Below are 13867 nucleotides of genomic sequence, written 5' to 3'. Positions count from 1 at the left end.
AAGAGTTAAAGTTTTAATGAAGTGTAGGGTTAAAATTTCAATGGACAGTAAGTGTTTTTCACAAAATAATGATAGAAAAAACTTTGTAATTGGAAGATAATTCTGTCATTCTGTCATTCTGTCAAGCAAGATACGTTTTGGATGACATACAGCCATTGGCAACGTTCAACATCAGACTGTTTAGAAGCATCTTGAATGATTTTTTCGTTCAGGTTGATGTATCTTTAGGTTCAAGTTACATTGCTAACGCTTTTATATGGAGGTAGCTTCGTCAGCAAATCGGTTGCAGTTTTTTTTCTAGCTGTCAATTTCAATTTCTTTATGATAAAAGCTCAAACTTATTGATGTTGGTTACAATGTCCAAGTCAGTCATCTTGAATTGCTCCTCACAAAAGAGCGTTTTCATTGTTTTAACAGTGGTTTACTAACTTTTGATGAAAAAAATATTGTGTCGCTCGTTTAGTGAACAACACTGATGTGTACAAAAGCTCTTTGTTTTTTTCCTAGAATCAGCATTATGTTTAGATTTTTTGTTCTAAGTATTGATGACATTTCTTTTCCTTTCTTTAATTCACAAAAACTTTCTTCAAATCCAATTTCAGTGCTAGCTAATAGTCCACGATAGTTGTCTTGGTTACATGTCTAAAGCAGATTTCACAAAACATCTTATTTTTCATTGACAGTAATTTAACTAACTTTGTTAAGCACGCTTTCTTTTGCAATTAAGCTTAGAAATATCATTAATTTTTCTCGAATTTTCTTAGTTCAACGTATGTGAAACAATATGTATTGTTAACTCTACACTCCATTAAAACTTTAACCCTACACTCCATTAAAACCTTAACTCTACACTCCATTAAAGCTTTAACCCTACACTCCATTAAAACTTTAACTCTACACTCCATTAATCCATTAAAACTGTAACCCTACACTCCATTAAAACTTTAACTCTACACTCCATTAAAGCTTTAACCCTACACTCCATTAAAACATTAACCCTATTTTCAACTGATACAAAAGAATATTTAATTTTCTCTTTGTTATTGTTTGCACCAGCCGATGTGGACGTGCAACATTGTTTGTGAAATCACAAGAGAATGGTAGCAAGTGAAGAATATTCAGAAACATTTATTAATTTGATTTCCAAAAATTATTAAAGTGTTATATAAAGTCAGCCGTTTGCACTGAGATTTCCACTTGTCGTGCATGGAATTTGTGATAAAATTTCATGTGTGCGTGTTATAGATTTTGATTTTAATAACTGTTTCTAGGCACACGTATAAACTTTCAACTTGTTACCATGTTTATATTTAATTTTAGGAAGTGCTTTTGTAAAAACTAATCTCCTTAATCCTTTTTGCGGCTTGCTAAGATCTTACATCTGCGATGAAAATTTTATTCTTCAAACAAGTCAGATTTTTGAGATAGAAATATAAATTTATATGTAAATGTTAAAAAAATACCCTACCATTTCTGTTAAGTTAGTAAAAGTTATTACATGCACAAAAGCTATAAATAACATCCATATTTACAAGTAATTTTCACATTTTTGATTACATTTATTTCCAGCACAGATTTTGTCTCACATTAAAATGAAAATAAGATTTTAATTCTCTAAGCATAACAAGTTTCAAAAACCACTTAAAACGCACTTGTGGCAAAATTTAATTGTCTGATGGAGTTATTCAAACACAATGGAAAACATGTAAATGTAAGGTTAATTATTTTGTGTCGAGGCATTAATTCTCTACAATCTTACAGACTAATTAATCGAGCAAACAAGAACCGCAGAGTGCACAAGGCTTATGATGAACGAAATATTTTCAGCATTATCAACATCGTCCAAGCAGTTTCCAAGATCGTCCAACATTGCACGTAACTTTAACCATTTGTGATTGACAGTGTACAGTTTTTTGAAACTTGATGAAAATTTTTATGCGAGGTTTGTAAAATGAAGTTTGTTTGTTTCTCGTCATTTTGATCAAATGTAGTCGTTGTGATCAATGGAAACATGTTTATCCTTTAAAAAAACTTGTCGTGTGTATTAAATAAGCAAAACTAATTTGTTTGTTTATATGTGTGTGATGCACCGTATCGACAATGTGTTTATACGATTATTCTTTTTCAACAAATGATATTGATTTAAGTAGGTCTTTGCTATTGAAGTGTAAAACTTTCATGTAAAAGTTGACCGCAGATGAGAAACTATACAATTCATTTCATAAAGAAAAAGACTTTCTACGTTGCATGTGAGTTGTCATCTTTTAGGTGATGATTGAAAAAGAAAACTAACTACACACAGTCAGGAATAAAATAAAATAAAACGTACTCAAGTAGAGACTACATCACTTAATGACCTTTATGATGTCATGTGAGCTGCGTAAGTGGCATTTCTAAATGTGAAATCTGTATTAATGGATTGTCACAAATACAGCCATGTAGATGTTTTATGGCAAAAATGCTTTTGCTACATGTTAAAAAATTGCTAAAATTATTGATTAAATTGTAAAAAGGGTGTACCCAATACGACTCCTGTAAGTTCTGTTGACATTAATGGCACCTATATAATTAGTAATCTTAACAGTCCAAGACCAACATAAAACAGTAAAATATCTGACAGATAAAATGACAGGATCACAAATGTCAAGCAAAGTATAAATGACAAAGTGAGACATTTTGAGAAGATTTTAAAGTTTGATATCAGCACAATATGAGATTAGTGACATACGTACATGCAAATATAAAGGAAATATCTAGGCCTAATTCAAAGTCAATTAAGATCAGTATTTAATGAAATTATTTAGTTGCTAAGTTATTGAATAAGCCATGGTTAAAGTTTATTGATTTTATGATAATAACTGCAATGTTGCATGCCTGTTTATTGTTTAACTTCATTTTATCTTGTCTTCATGTAATAATCATCGTACGTTTGAAGTTTGAGCTGTCAGTGGATGTTAATTTGGCACGAAACCTAAAAATATTCCTCGAAGAACATCAAGTATTAGATTTACTATAAAAAGTCAATGAATGCTTGCAAAATTTAATCTGAGGTAAAAAAAGCATGCCATAATTTTGTTCGACCCTCAGCACTTTATAATACACAGACACACGGTTGCTGAGTAGTGTTTAGTTTTGCTTGTTTATTTATTTTATTTGTTTTAAGTTTTAACTACAGATGGATATGTTTGTTAACATGAAAGCTTCCGTCTCTAAATAGAGTGCTTTACTTTCAACGCGTACATGGTTGACAAGTAGCTTTCTCCATTCATTTTCCATTGTTCATAAGGTCATTTCTCTCGAATCTTGTTTCAATGTGACCAGCTTACCACTTCTTTATGTGCAATAGAATCATTTATTTCATATTAATTTTATTTTATATTAATGTGATAATTTTATGCTTGCAATTGATCTTTTGTACTTTTCTATTTCAGCTTGTCGTAGAAAAAGACACAATGGTGAATCAACAATTATTGGTTGCATTATTGTTTCCTATAATTATTTTGTGCTCAACAGCGCAACTTTCATCACCGTATTATGACACAATCTCAAATTTAACTCACACCTGTACCATCAGACCTAACGTCGTCTGTGTTGATGTCAGCGTATTTAATAAGACTTGTATTGATCCTTTGTGCTTGGTTTATGCGGGAGGAAACATTATTAAGTGTTTGTCACCTTTGCTTAATCTTACTAATCTTATTGTGAGAAATGGGATAGATGGAAATTCAACAGACAGAAATTTAACCATAAACTCCACAACAACTCTCAACACAACTGATTTAAATACCTTCATGTGTAATGCAACATGGATCTACCCTTCAAACAAAACTGTTTGTTATAAAACATCATCGTGGAATAAAAGTGTTTGTAACCAGAGAAACGTAACATGTTTGGTGAATTCAACAGATTGTCTGTTTAACTCTGTTGTTTATATTGGTGGATTTTTTAATTTGAAAAATAAAGATGGTTATGGTAATATTCCTGCTGTAAATATTGCTTTGAACGAAATTAACAATGATAACAACACATTGGACAATATTACATTATCAATGGTAACAAAACATTCCACACAGGTAAGTCTGGATCTTATAAACTTTAAAGAACAATAAAGGCAAGTGAATTTTTGGACTTTTTACATCTTTTTGCGTCTGTTTTGCAAAAGAACAAAATGTATTATGAAAAGTTTCATTTAATTTACGTTAAATTGGTACAATTTAGAAAATGATATTCGTTGGATGATAAAAAAGTTGAAATAATTTCTGTTTAATATTTTAGAGTTTTCTTAGTTACGGCACGGATGTCTTATATCGCTATCTTCACTCTGCTCCAACAAAATTGATGTTATTGCTTCCTCAAGAAGATGATATTGCAAGAACTGTGGCAGCATATGCTGGACTATCGCAATGGGGAACTTTACAGGTAAAAAGCTTCGTATCATTTTTTATACTTGACTGGTAGAATAATCATTGCAAGATTTGTGTTTATAAAATGTTCTTTCAGTTCTCGTTTGGTACAAGGGACAACAGTCTTGCCTCCAGAAAGGATCTCTTTCCTCGTTTCTTTCGTCTTAATCCTCTCGAAATCACCTATAACCGTTTACGTGTAGCTTTTGTAACATCGTTTCCAACCTGGCATCTGGATGTTGCTCTCATGTATTATGCAGATCGTTACCATGAACAAGTACGTAACACTTACATAATTTCCTCCCTCCCCCCTGAAAAACTATATAACTTACAAAATATTCCTAATTTATTTAAGTCATTAAATCGTGATTTTAAGCTTTTTGACATCGCCTCAATTGCATTGGATTGTTTAGATTAATACAGACCTCAATGAAAGATTGCAGCAAAAAGGAATCAAAGTTGTTGCAAATATAGGATTCAAAACGAATCCTGCCGAAGCACTTTACTCACTGAAGGTAGGAACAATAAAAAGTAGGGCAGTTTTTTTAAAGATGTAGCTAATAATATGTACTTAGAAATCTGTTACTTATTGCAGAAAAAAAATGCTCACATTATTCTGACAAGTATTCCTCACTGGTTGGCAAAAACAATGTTTTGCAAGGTATAGTTAAATGATTTTGAGTTATTAAAATGTTTTTGTTTTTAAAATCTTTTATTAACTTATTTCAAAATGATTGAATGAGCTTACAGATTTGATTGATCTAGAGTTTGAAAAGAAATATTTGAATTGTTTGTTTTTATTCAGGCGTTTCAACTTGGTATGTATGGACCACATTATGTTTGGATAACCTTCACATTAATGCCTTTCAAGTTCTGGCTTCCAACAGCTGGTGACAATCTAAGTTGCAATGAAGAACAAATGTCATGTATTGCAGAGAATCATTTCTCCTTTAATGGAGGTTTTAATTACAGGGAAAACAATTCATTAATAAATGAGGTATAAGCAAGGAGAAAAATTCAATGTTTTTTTAACCTTTGTATTTTTGTTGTAAATTAAGCTTCTGTAAAATTTGTACCATCTCATTTTTATGATTAGTCACAAGCGTTATTGTTAAGGTCAGTTTTCAATACTTTTTCCTAGCCAAATATGACATTTTCTCAAGCTTACAAACTCTCAGTTACCGAGAAAAACAGAACAAATTCAGCGCCATATGTTTATGATGCAGTATGGACAATGGCCAACATTTTACAACGAGCAAAACCTACATTGGAAAGAAATGGAAAATCTTTGAATGACTTACGTTATGGCGAAGAAACAAAATTGTTCGAGAGACTTGCTTATGAAACTGATTTTATTGGCATAACTGTAAGTATTCAAGAAATCTGCTTAGTATGAAAATTATTTTTCGAAACTATAAAATGTAGATATAGTTTCATTTATATCTTTCATCTTAAAACAAAATGAACAAATTAAAGACAAAGAAAATTTGTTCTTGCAAGTTTATCTTCACGTAGTTCATAATTTTTAGGGTCGAGTCCGCTTTTACAGAAATGGTAACAGAAAATTTTCTATGAATGTTTTCCAAGTTCGTCGTGGTATGTTTAGTGTGCGAAACCATTAAAGTACTTTTGCGAAAAATGATGATTTTATTACTTTCGTTCGATATGTAGATGGATTTGGCTATTTGGTAGGAAACTATGATGAAAACAACGAGATTTACAGACCTCAAAACATTATGTGGCAAGGTAATTGATGTAGCCACGTTTTTATTTTCATTGGGTTGTATCATAGCTAAATGAGAAAATTGCATTTTAGCTTTTGAGCCTTTTTGTAAATTATTCACTTCGGTCCGGTAATCTGGGTGATTTACAGCTATTTTGCTATCTTTCAACGGTTGTGTGACTTTTTGTCATCATTTGAATTAATCCAGCTACATTGAATAAACATATTTTATCCAGGCGGTTGGTTGTACCGTAGAACATCAAAAATCTACGAATGGCGCTTTATCAAACTTCCTCTCTTCGTTACGTGGTGTATTTTTGCTGGAATAGGAATGTTTTATGCTATTTTTTGTCTCGCATTTATCATCATATATCGTAGAAAAAGGTAATTTATAATTTCATATTAAGTTTTTGTGTTTCTATTTGCTTGCAATGTTTGTTCATAATTATTTAAATTGTTGATTTTAGTTGCATCAGATATTCATCTCCAACAATAAGCATCTTAATAATTACTGGTTGTATTTTAAATTTTATCGCTGTTGTGCTGTATGGAATGGATCATAAACAAGCTGGTATAACGCAGATGAACGCTATTTGTAAGGCATGTATACAAAAATAACTTTTCCTAGTTAGAACATGATACCTAGTGAAAATGGTATTCATTTATTTTTAAAATATTTAGCATGATTATGAAATGTAGTTATTGTTGCAGGTTCGTGTCTGGATTTTGTCTTTTGGTTTTACGTTTTGTATTGGAGGTCTTTGGGTTAAAGTTTGGACGCTGTATCAAATTTTAATTGAACGAAAAGTTTCCAAGAAGGTATACAAATATTTATTCAAGCACTACTACGCAGTTCATTCATAATTTAGCAACAACATTGATAGTTTAAGATTTTTATCTCACGCGTCAAGGCGGCGTTTATTAGATACAAGACGTTTATTTAATACGGGGCGTTTATTGGAACATTTACGGTGAACCAGATATAGCAAAACAAACATGGAATAAATACAAATAAAAAACACGCGAGTTTTCACTCGATGTTGGCATCGAAAAATTTTAATTTTGCATATAGTTTAAGTTTTTGCTTTTTGCAATAAGAAATTAAGAATAGAACATTCTAATTTAGCTGAAGATGGACCACTGGATGTTTGGGATTTTTATCTTTCTTCTATTCGTTGATATTATCTATTTAACATTATGGATGGTGATGAACGGATTATATCGAAGTTTTGTGACAATAACAGATCAAGCAAAGTATAAATGTTTTGAGGTTTGATTTTAAACTTTATTTATTTTGATAATAAAACAGACACTTTGTCTTTGGGACAAATCTAAACTTGTTTTAAAAAGAGCAAATAGCATGGCGAATGATCAAAATAATAACGTAATGGCTCTTAAAAGAACTGTTTAAAAACAGAACACTAGCCTAATAGGTATAAAAGAACTGTTTTAAACCTAAAAGACACGTGCATTTCGGCAGACTACTCGTCAGGTGTCAACGTATGGTCGTCTGATAAATGATAACTTAAAATCACACGTTACTTATAATAGTAAGAAAAAGTTAATGTCATCTCTAAATTGGGAGATGACGCCTGAAACAGAGATAAATTAAACACGTGATACTTTTGTCTGCAATTAGTATGCCGAAATGCATTATGTCTTTTAGCTTTAAAACAGTTCTTTTAGTGTTCTGGAATATTAAAAAGTTCTTTAAAAAACTATTCCGTTACTGTTTTAATCATTAACCGTATGGTATTCTTTTTAAAACAATTTTTACCAAATACGTCAGAAATATTCGGCCACCAAGAGACATAAATATTCTCAGGTTTTCAAGTTCGTAGGGAATATAAATGCAAGGCATAAACTGTGTATAAACAGCCATAACCACAGTCAACGTCAGATTGATCTCATAGTAAACAAATAAAGTACATTTTCAATAAAGTATGAAGAGTGTGTGTCATTTTTTAGAGAATATCTGAAAATCCGTTCATTTCTTCAACATGGTACATTGAAATATGTAATTGTGACAATTTAAAAATATGGTCAGTTATCTTCATCACGTATAAAGTGTTACTATTGATGTATGGTGTATACATGGCATGGAAAGTACGTCAAGTACATACTAGCAAGCTTATTGATGCGCAGTATTGTGCATGTTTATTATTTGTATCCGTTCCGTTCGTCGTGTTTGGTTTAATCTTCGCCTATACACTCCATCATCATCCGACATTACATTATGCTTTCATTGGAATTATTATTATCATTTATACTTACATTGTCCTTGGATTTCTTTATGGACATAAGGTAAGTTTACTACATAAACACGGCAACTATAATAATTATTTTTATTCTTCATAATATTGTCATCATATTTCTCATTCATTAAGTCACTAAACAATCACAAGCAAATAAATATCATTACCTATATCAATATTGTTCATTGAACAATATTATTTTTAGATCGTTTTTCTTCCTAATTTCTTAAGCTTTATATATTTTTAATACTTTGGTTCTAGATGATGAGCATATTTTACCGTCCAAGAAATAAAATCAAAGTTCGTAGCTGTGACAAATCATCAAAATCAAAACACAAGGCAGGACGAGTCCTTGCAGTATGTTTTGCTCCTATTGGTAAATGTTTTGCTGTTTTGTGTTGCTGCGTATGTTGTCCTTTTGCGTGCTGCAAGGGGTTATGGGACGCATTTATCTATGGTCCCAAGAAATATCGAAATCAACAATTATTTTCACAAAACCACGAAAAATTTGATTTTCAAATTGGAGATGTGCTTGAAGATAAAGAAAGACAGATTGTTTTGTTGGAGAAGGACGTAAAAAATGTAAACATTATTTGTATTTAACATCTTATTCTATCATTGTGTAATAACGTTTATGATTTAGTTATATCAGTTTCTAAGATGGAAAATTTTGCAGCCATTTATTATGTATTTTAGGGAGACATAGAGCTGAAAAGACTACGTCAAATCCACCCAACAACTTCAATAGCAAAAGAAACTCAGACTGTGTTCTCTATGGGCAACGATGACGTCAATCATATGAATGACGCACAATATTTAAATGAGGGATTCATGGATAGCTGTGAGAATAAGCGTTGCGTATTAGAAAAACAGAAAGTCAGTCAGTATAAAGTCTTTCATCGTAAATTAGATTTCTCTCATGTTGGCAGTAAGGTAAATATTGATATTCTTACACCATTTTTTTAAATATAGCAAAATATCTTAGTCTGTTTGTGTTTGTCACAACTTGAACAAGTAAAATATTAATTTTTTGTCCAACAGAAAATCATTCAGTTGATTATCAACATTAACTTTTTTTCTTTCCGAGAGTTTAAAATTAATGTGTTTGTTGGACTGGCAAGCTTAACCAGTTGTTGTTACTATAAAGTTTGCATATTTTTGTGTTGAATAATTTCCAGGTTGACAGTGGACTCGACAGAAGATTTAGCAAAAGAGACAGTTTACCGTTGTTAGAAGATAGTCAAAGACGTGAATCTTCTGATTCTCAGATATTCTTACTTCAAAAAACTTTATCAGAGGTGAAATATCTATTAAACAAGACATTAAATATGATGTGTTTTCTAAGTAGAATGCATTTTCATACAGAGAGATAAAGAGCTTGCAAAACTCAAGGCTCAACTAGCCAAACAACATGAATTGCCAAATGAAGACGTGTCTAGTAAAACTAAACGTTTGACAAGTGTAAATGAGGTTTGTATGATTTATTCATTTTATAGAAAAATATTTATTGGTTGGCTTATTGCCTGTCTTATGATAAAAAATTTCCAATCAATTTATTTACCATTACTTTTGGTTGATGTTAAATTTGGTGTAATTTTTTTAAAAGGAACCTGGCTCAACAGGAGTTAACAATGTAAACAAAATTGCCATAACAATAGAAAGCTTTGATTTTGACAACGATCTAAAAATTAATGCTGATGATTTAAGTGAAGAAATTAATAAAAGAGAAAGTCCCAATCCGGAGGAAAATATAAAGAATGAAGAAGAAAAAATGGGGGTATTACAGGATCAAGCAAAACTTAAAGATAACAAAGAAAATAGAAATGAAGTAATAGTGAACACAAGTAAGCAAGAAGTTACAAAAGATAACGAAACGCAATTTTCAAATAATGTTGAAAGCATTCCTCAGGTTGATGTTTCAAGTTTCAAAACAGAGAAAGTCGAAAATGAAGAGAAAAACGGCGAAAAATCTGTTAGCAATGCAATACAGAGAAGTGATCTTCCAGATAAAGAAATGGAAAATGATGAATCAACGCTATCAACAAACAAATATGAATCAAAGAGTAAAGATGGCTATATTAAGTCCAGAAATGATGTGAAGATATTTAATGCACCAACAAATTGGTCACACGTCAAATCTCGTATCTTTGATAACAACGAAAATAATTAAAAGTCAAGCCAGAAATAAGACGACTTTCATTCAAAGATGATTCAAAACATGACTCAAATGTCTCTCCTGTCGATTACTCTTATGTGAAGACACGACTATACGATACAACTGCAACGTTTAGACGAAAATCTAAAGTTGGATTTGAAGATGATACAAACACAACCAACTTAAACGATGACACAAAAAAAAGGAATGCAGTAAAGATTTTTAATTCTTCACAAGATTACTCTCATATCAAGTCTCGATTGTTTGACTCAAGTCAAATAAACTCGGATAATTTATTGAAACCTTCAACCAATAATCGTCGTAAATCTAAGATTGGGATCGATGGAGAAAAAGAATCAAATGATTTTACGAAAAGGAGAGAGAGTGAAAATGCCTTAAAACTGTCACCAAGCAACAGGCGAAAATCAAAACTTGGTTTCGATGACGAAAATGAACATTTATCAAGAAGACGATCTAGTGTAAAAATTTTTAATGCACCTGTTGACTACTCTTATGTCAAATCTAGATTATTCGACGTAGATGGATCAACCAACAGAAGATCATCTCAAATTAATCAACAGAACGGTATTGTTACAAAAGATTATAGCGAATCAGGTCAATAAAATTCCATAAAATTCTCGAAAATGTCAAGAATAACGCACCAAAAGAATAGTTAACGTTGTGTTCTCATAAATGATATTTTTTCACTCGAGTAAACACAAATAAAATAAAAAATAGTTTCATGATTAACGAACATCCAAGTCTACGTTCTGTGAAAACTTGAAAACTGTTTTTAGTTTTTTAAATTTACATCAAAGATTTTATTTGGTTTTGCACAAACTTTACTGTATTTTCCAACTTATGGAATTATTTTCAATTATCTATCACAACAACTGGCCAAAATTTGAACAGTTTTAATGCTCTTTTAATTTTAATGTACATTAAAATACATATGTATAAAATGTATAAATGCACTTATAATACATAAATCAGCACGAAGGTTTTTGAAGGTAACAAGATTTTACAAAGTTCAAATTGAAAATTGTAGTAAAATTTCTTTCACTCTCTCCCTTGAAATGGAAGCAATCTTTCGTAAATTCGTGTGATCCCAAAGATATAATATCTCTGTTTCTTTCTATAACATTCCTCTTTCTTTATAGCTATAGTAAATTTGATGGGCTATATCAACTTCTTTCATGGCTTTGAAAAATATTCGCTTTGATCTGCTACTAAAGCTTATAGTTGACTGCCGTTTGCTAAACAATTCTGCATCAGATGAAAAACAACCATCTGCATTTCTGATTCGTAGATTCGTTGAATTTACTAAGCATGAATGTCGAGTGACGCGGTACTGTGGAAATATTGATGAGCAAAAAATTGCTATTAAACTTTCGTGACGCCTTTTGAAACGGTACTTGATCATGTAAATGAAATTTAATTCTTAAATTGATATGTTTTGCAACTGGAGGGGCAAATGACAACAAATTATTAACAAAACTTTCTAATTTAGTTCTCACAATTCTATAGTTTAATGTTTCCGCAACAAATCTGAAAATCCTTTTGAAACAGTCTTTGTCGATAATAGAGTTTGACCTTGATGTAGGTCTTCTGTGGGTCATAATTTTCATATCTGTTTCCTAATGAAAATTATCTAAATTCTTTTATTGTTTTGGAGCAATTTTATGTGGAACAATATTTGCTAACCTTTGCTACATTAGGTGACTATAAGGAAATAGCCAAAAGCCAAATACTCAGAAAGGAACTTATTCTAACAAAGAAAATCTTATTTCAATAAAAAAAATGCTAAACACGTCATATTCAGATTCTAAAATTAGCTTAATTAAATGATTTTATAGATCACAAACACTTGTGCAAAGCTAAGTACTTATAATGACTTAAAGTAGTTAGTACTTATAAACAACTTATAATCATGTTCCATGTTAGAAATTTAATACAACGACTAAATACCAAAGTTCTCGCTTCGTTCGTCTTTGTTATTAGCAACGAGTATTATATTGAATCTTGTAACTATTAGTGACTTCTGTGTCTCTGTTTTGTAAATCTGTCATCGCGTGGAAATAATAAAACTTTAAATTCAATTACGTCTATGTCAATCCTTCAATGAGAATTTATAAAAAGAGTTTACTAATAACATTAATATCGCGTGATTGATCAACAACATACTTTTTTCATATAGAATCATAATCATCTTCCATCGTTTCCATGCAAGGTATAACAAGTGCTATTTTTTATTGGCTAAGTCAAAATGAGAAATATTTTTGACCCTTTGTTGATCTAGTTAATCGAAGCTGACATTAAATTGTTTTACTTATATATTAAAATAACAAACACAAGCCACAGGTTTCGACGATAATGTCATATAAATAAACAGAGACTATTAATTTCTACGACTTTTATACGTTGCAAATGTTTCACGAATAATGTGTAAAGCTGGTAGAAAAACAGACTTGATGCATCTATGTATTATATATATTTTAACCGGAAAACCTTTTGTACCTTTCATTCTGTATTTTTATTAAAATACCATAAATGGTGGATTCTGTCGTTTAGTCGGTATGACTGAGTATTATGAGGCTTTAGTAAAAGCAATTTTTAATTATACTGAGATTTCTAACTGAGAGATGCATTGTTGAATAGGAAATGTTGTTATTAACGACATAACTCTTCAAACAAATTGTTTCTTTTAACAGTCGGAGTTCACAGGACGTAATCCCATCAAACTCACGCCATGATACATGGAATTCAAAGATATTTGAGATACGTGTGGTTATAAAATAAAAAATTGATTCAGTGCTAACAGCTAGCACATTCCGTCATCTTATAATGGAAAATCCAATTAAGAAGAATCCCTTTTCACACAATCTCATTATGCCTGAAATAATAATGAAATGTCGTATTTGTGTTTGTTAGTTTCGTTTATTGTTTTATTCCCGTCACAATGTATGTATTTAATTTTAACTTTTTTGTTTCCACCGATATTATCTTTCAAAAAAAAGCCAAATCACATTTGCTATATTTCGTGAGTGAAGTTACTTATGTCGATGGGATGTTGAAAGACAAAAGCTCTGAAACCGCCATTTTTGAGTGATTAAAACAAGACATTCACTCTAGGGTGCATTCCGTTAAGATAATTATTTCTTTCTGTTTGCTGTTTTCTGCCATTTTTACAAAATTCGAGCGTGTGAGCTTTGTCAATTGATGCATTATCAATGTTGTCAATTGATAACATTTGTTTGAAATAGATGGCTTATTGAAGGCTTGTTAGGTTGCTTGAAATATTACAACATATCGTTAAAATTAAATTGTGTTT

At 30.9% G+C, this 13867-nt stretch overlaps 2 protein-coding genes across 2 annotated transcripts; both read left to right on the top strand.

Moving 5' to 3' along the window:
- Window positions 1-3452: 3452 nt before the first annotated feature.
- Window positions 3453-8628, top strand: LOC124445239. The gene is made up of 11 exons (XM_046995982.1): window positions 3453-4073; window positions 4276-4419; window positions 4501-4680; window positions 4817-4918; window positions 4999-5064; window positions 5176-5400; window positions 5545-5793; window positions 6075-6091; window positions 6594-6726; window positions 8095-8430; window positions 8587-8628. The coding sequence occupies exons 1-11, from the start codon at window positions 3453-3455 to the stop codon at window positions 8626-8628; spliced, it is 2115 nt and encodes a 704-aa protein (XP_046851938.1).
- A 79-nt stretch (window positions 8629-8707) lies between these two features.
- On the top strand, window positions 8708-11578 carry LOC124444557. Its single transcript, XM_046995178.1, has 5 exons — window positions 8708-8963; window positions 9078-9314; window positions 9560-9679; window positions 9747-9851; window positions 9988-11578. The coding sequence occupies exons 2-5, from the start codon at window positions 9156-9158 to the stop codon at window positions 10549-10551; spliced, it is 948 nt and encodes a 315-aa protein (XP_046851134.1). The 5' UTR covers window positions 8708-8963; window positions 9078-9155; the 3' UTR covers window positions 10552-11578.
- The last annotated feature ends 2289 nt before the right edge of the window (window positions 11579-13867 follow it).

This window comes from Xenia sp. Carnegie-2017, unplaced genomic scaffold (assembly GCF_021976095.1).
Source record: "Xenia sp. Carnegie-2017 unplaced genomic scaffold, XeniaSp_v1 HiC_scaffold_1, whole genome shotgun sequence".
NCBI classification, from domain to species: domain Eukaryota; kingdom Metazoa; phylum Cnidaria; class Anthozoa; order Malacalcyonacea; family Xeniidae; genus Xenia; species Xenia sp. Carnegie-2017.
Note: the sequence above shows the minus strand (reverse complement) of the source record. Positions and strands in the feature narration are given on the sequence as shown.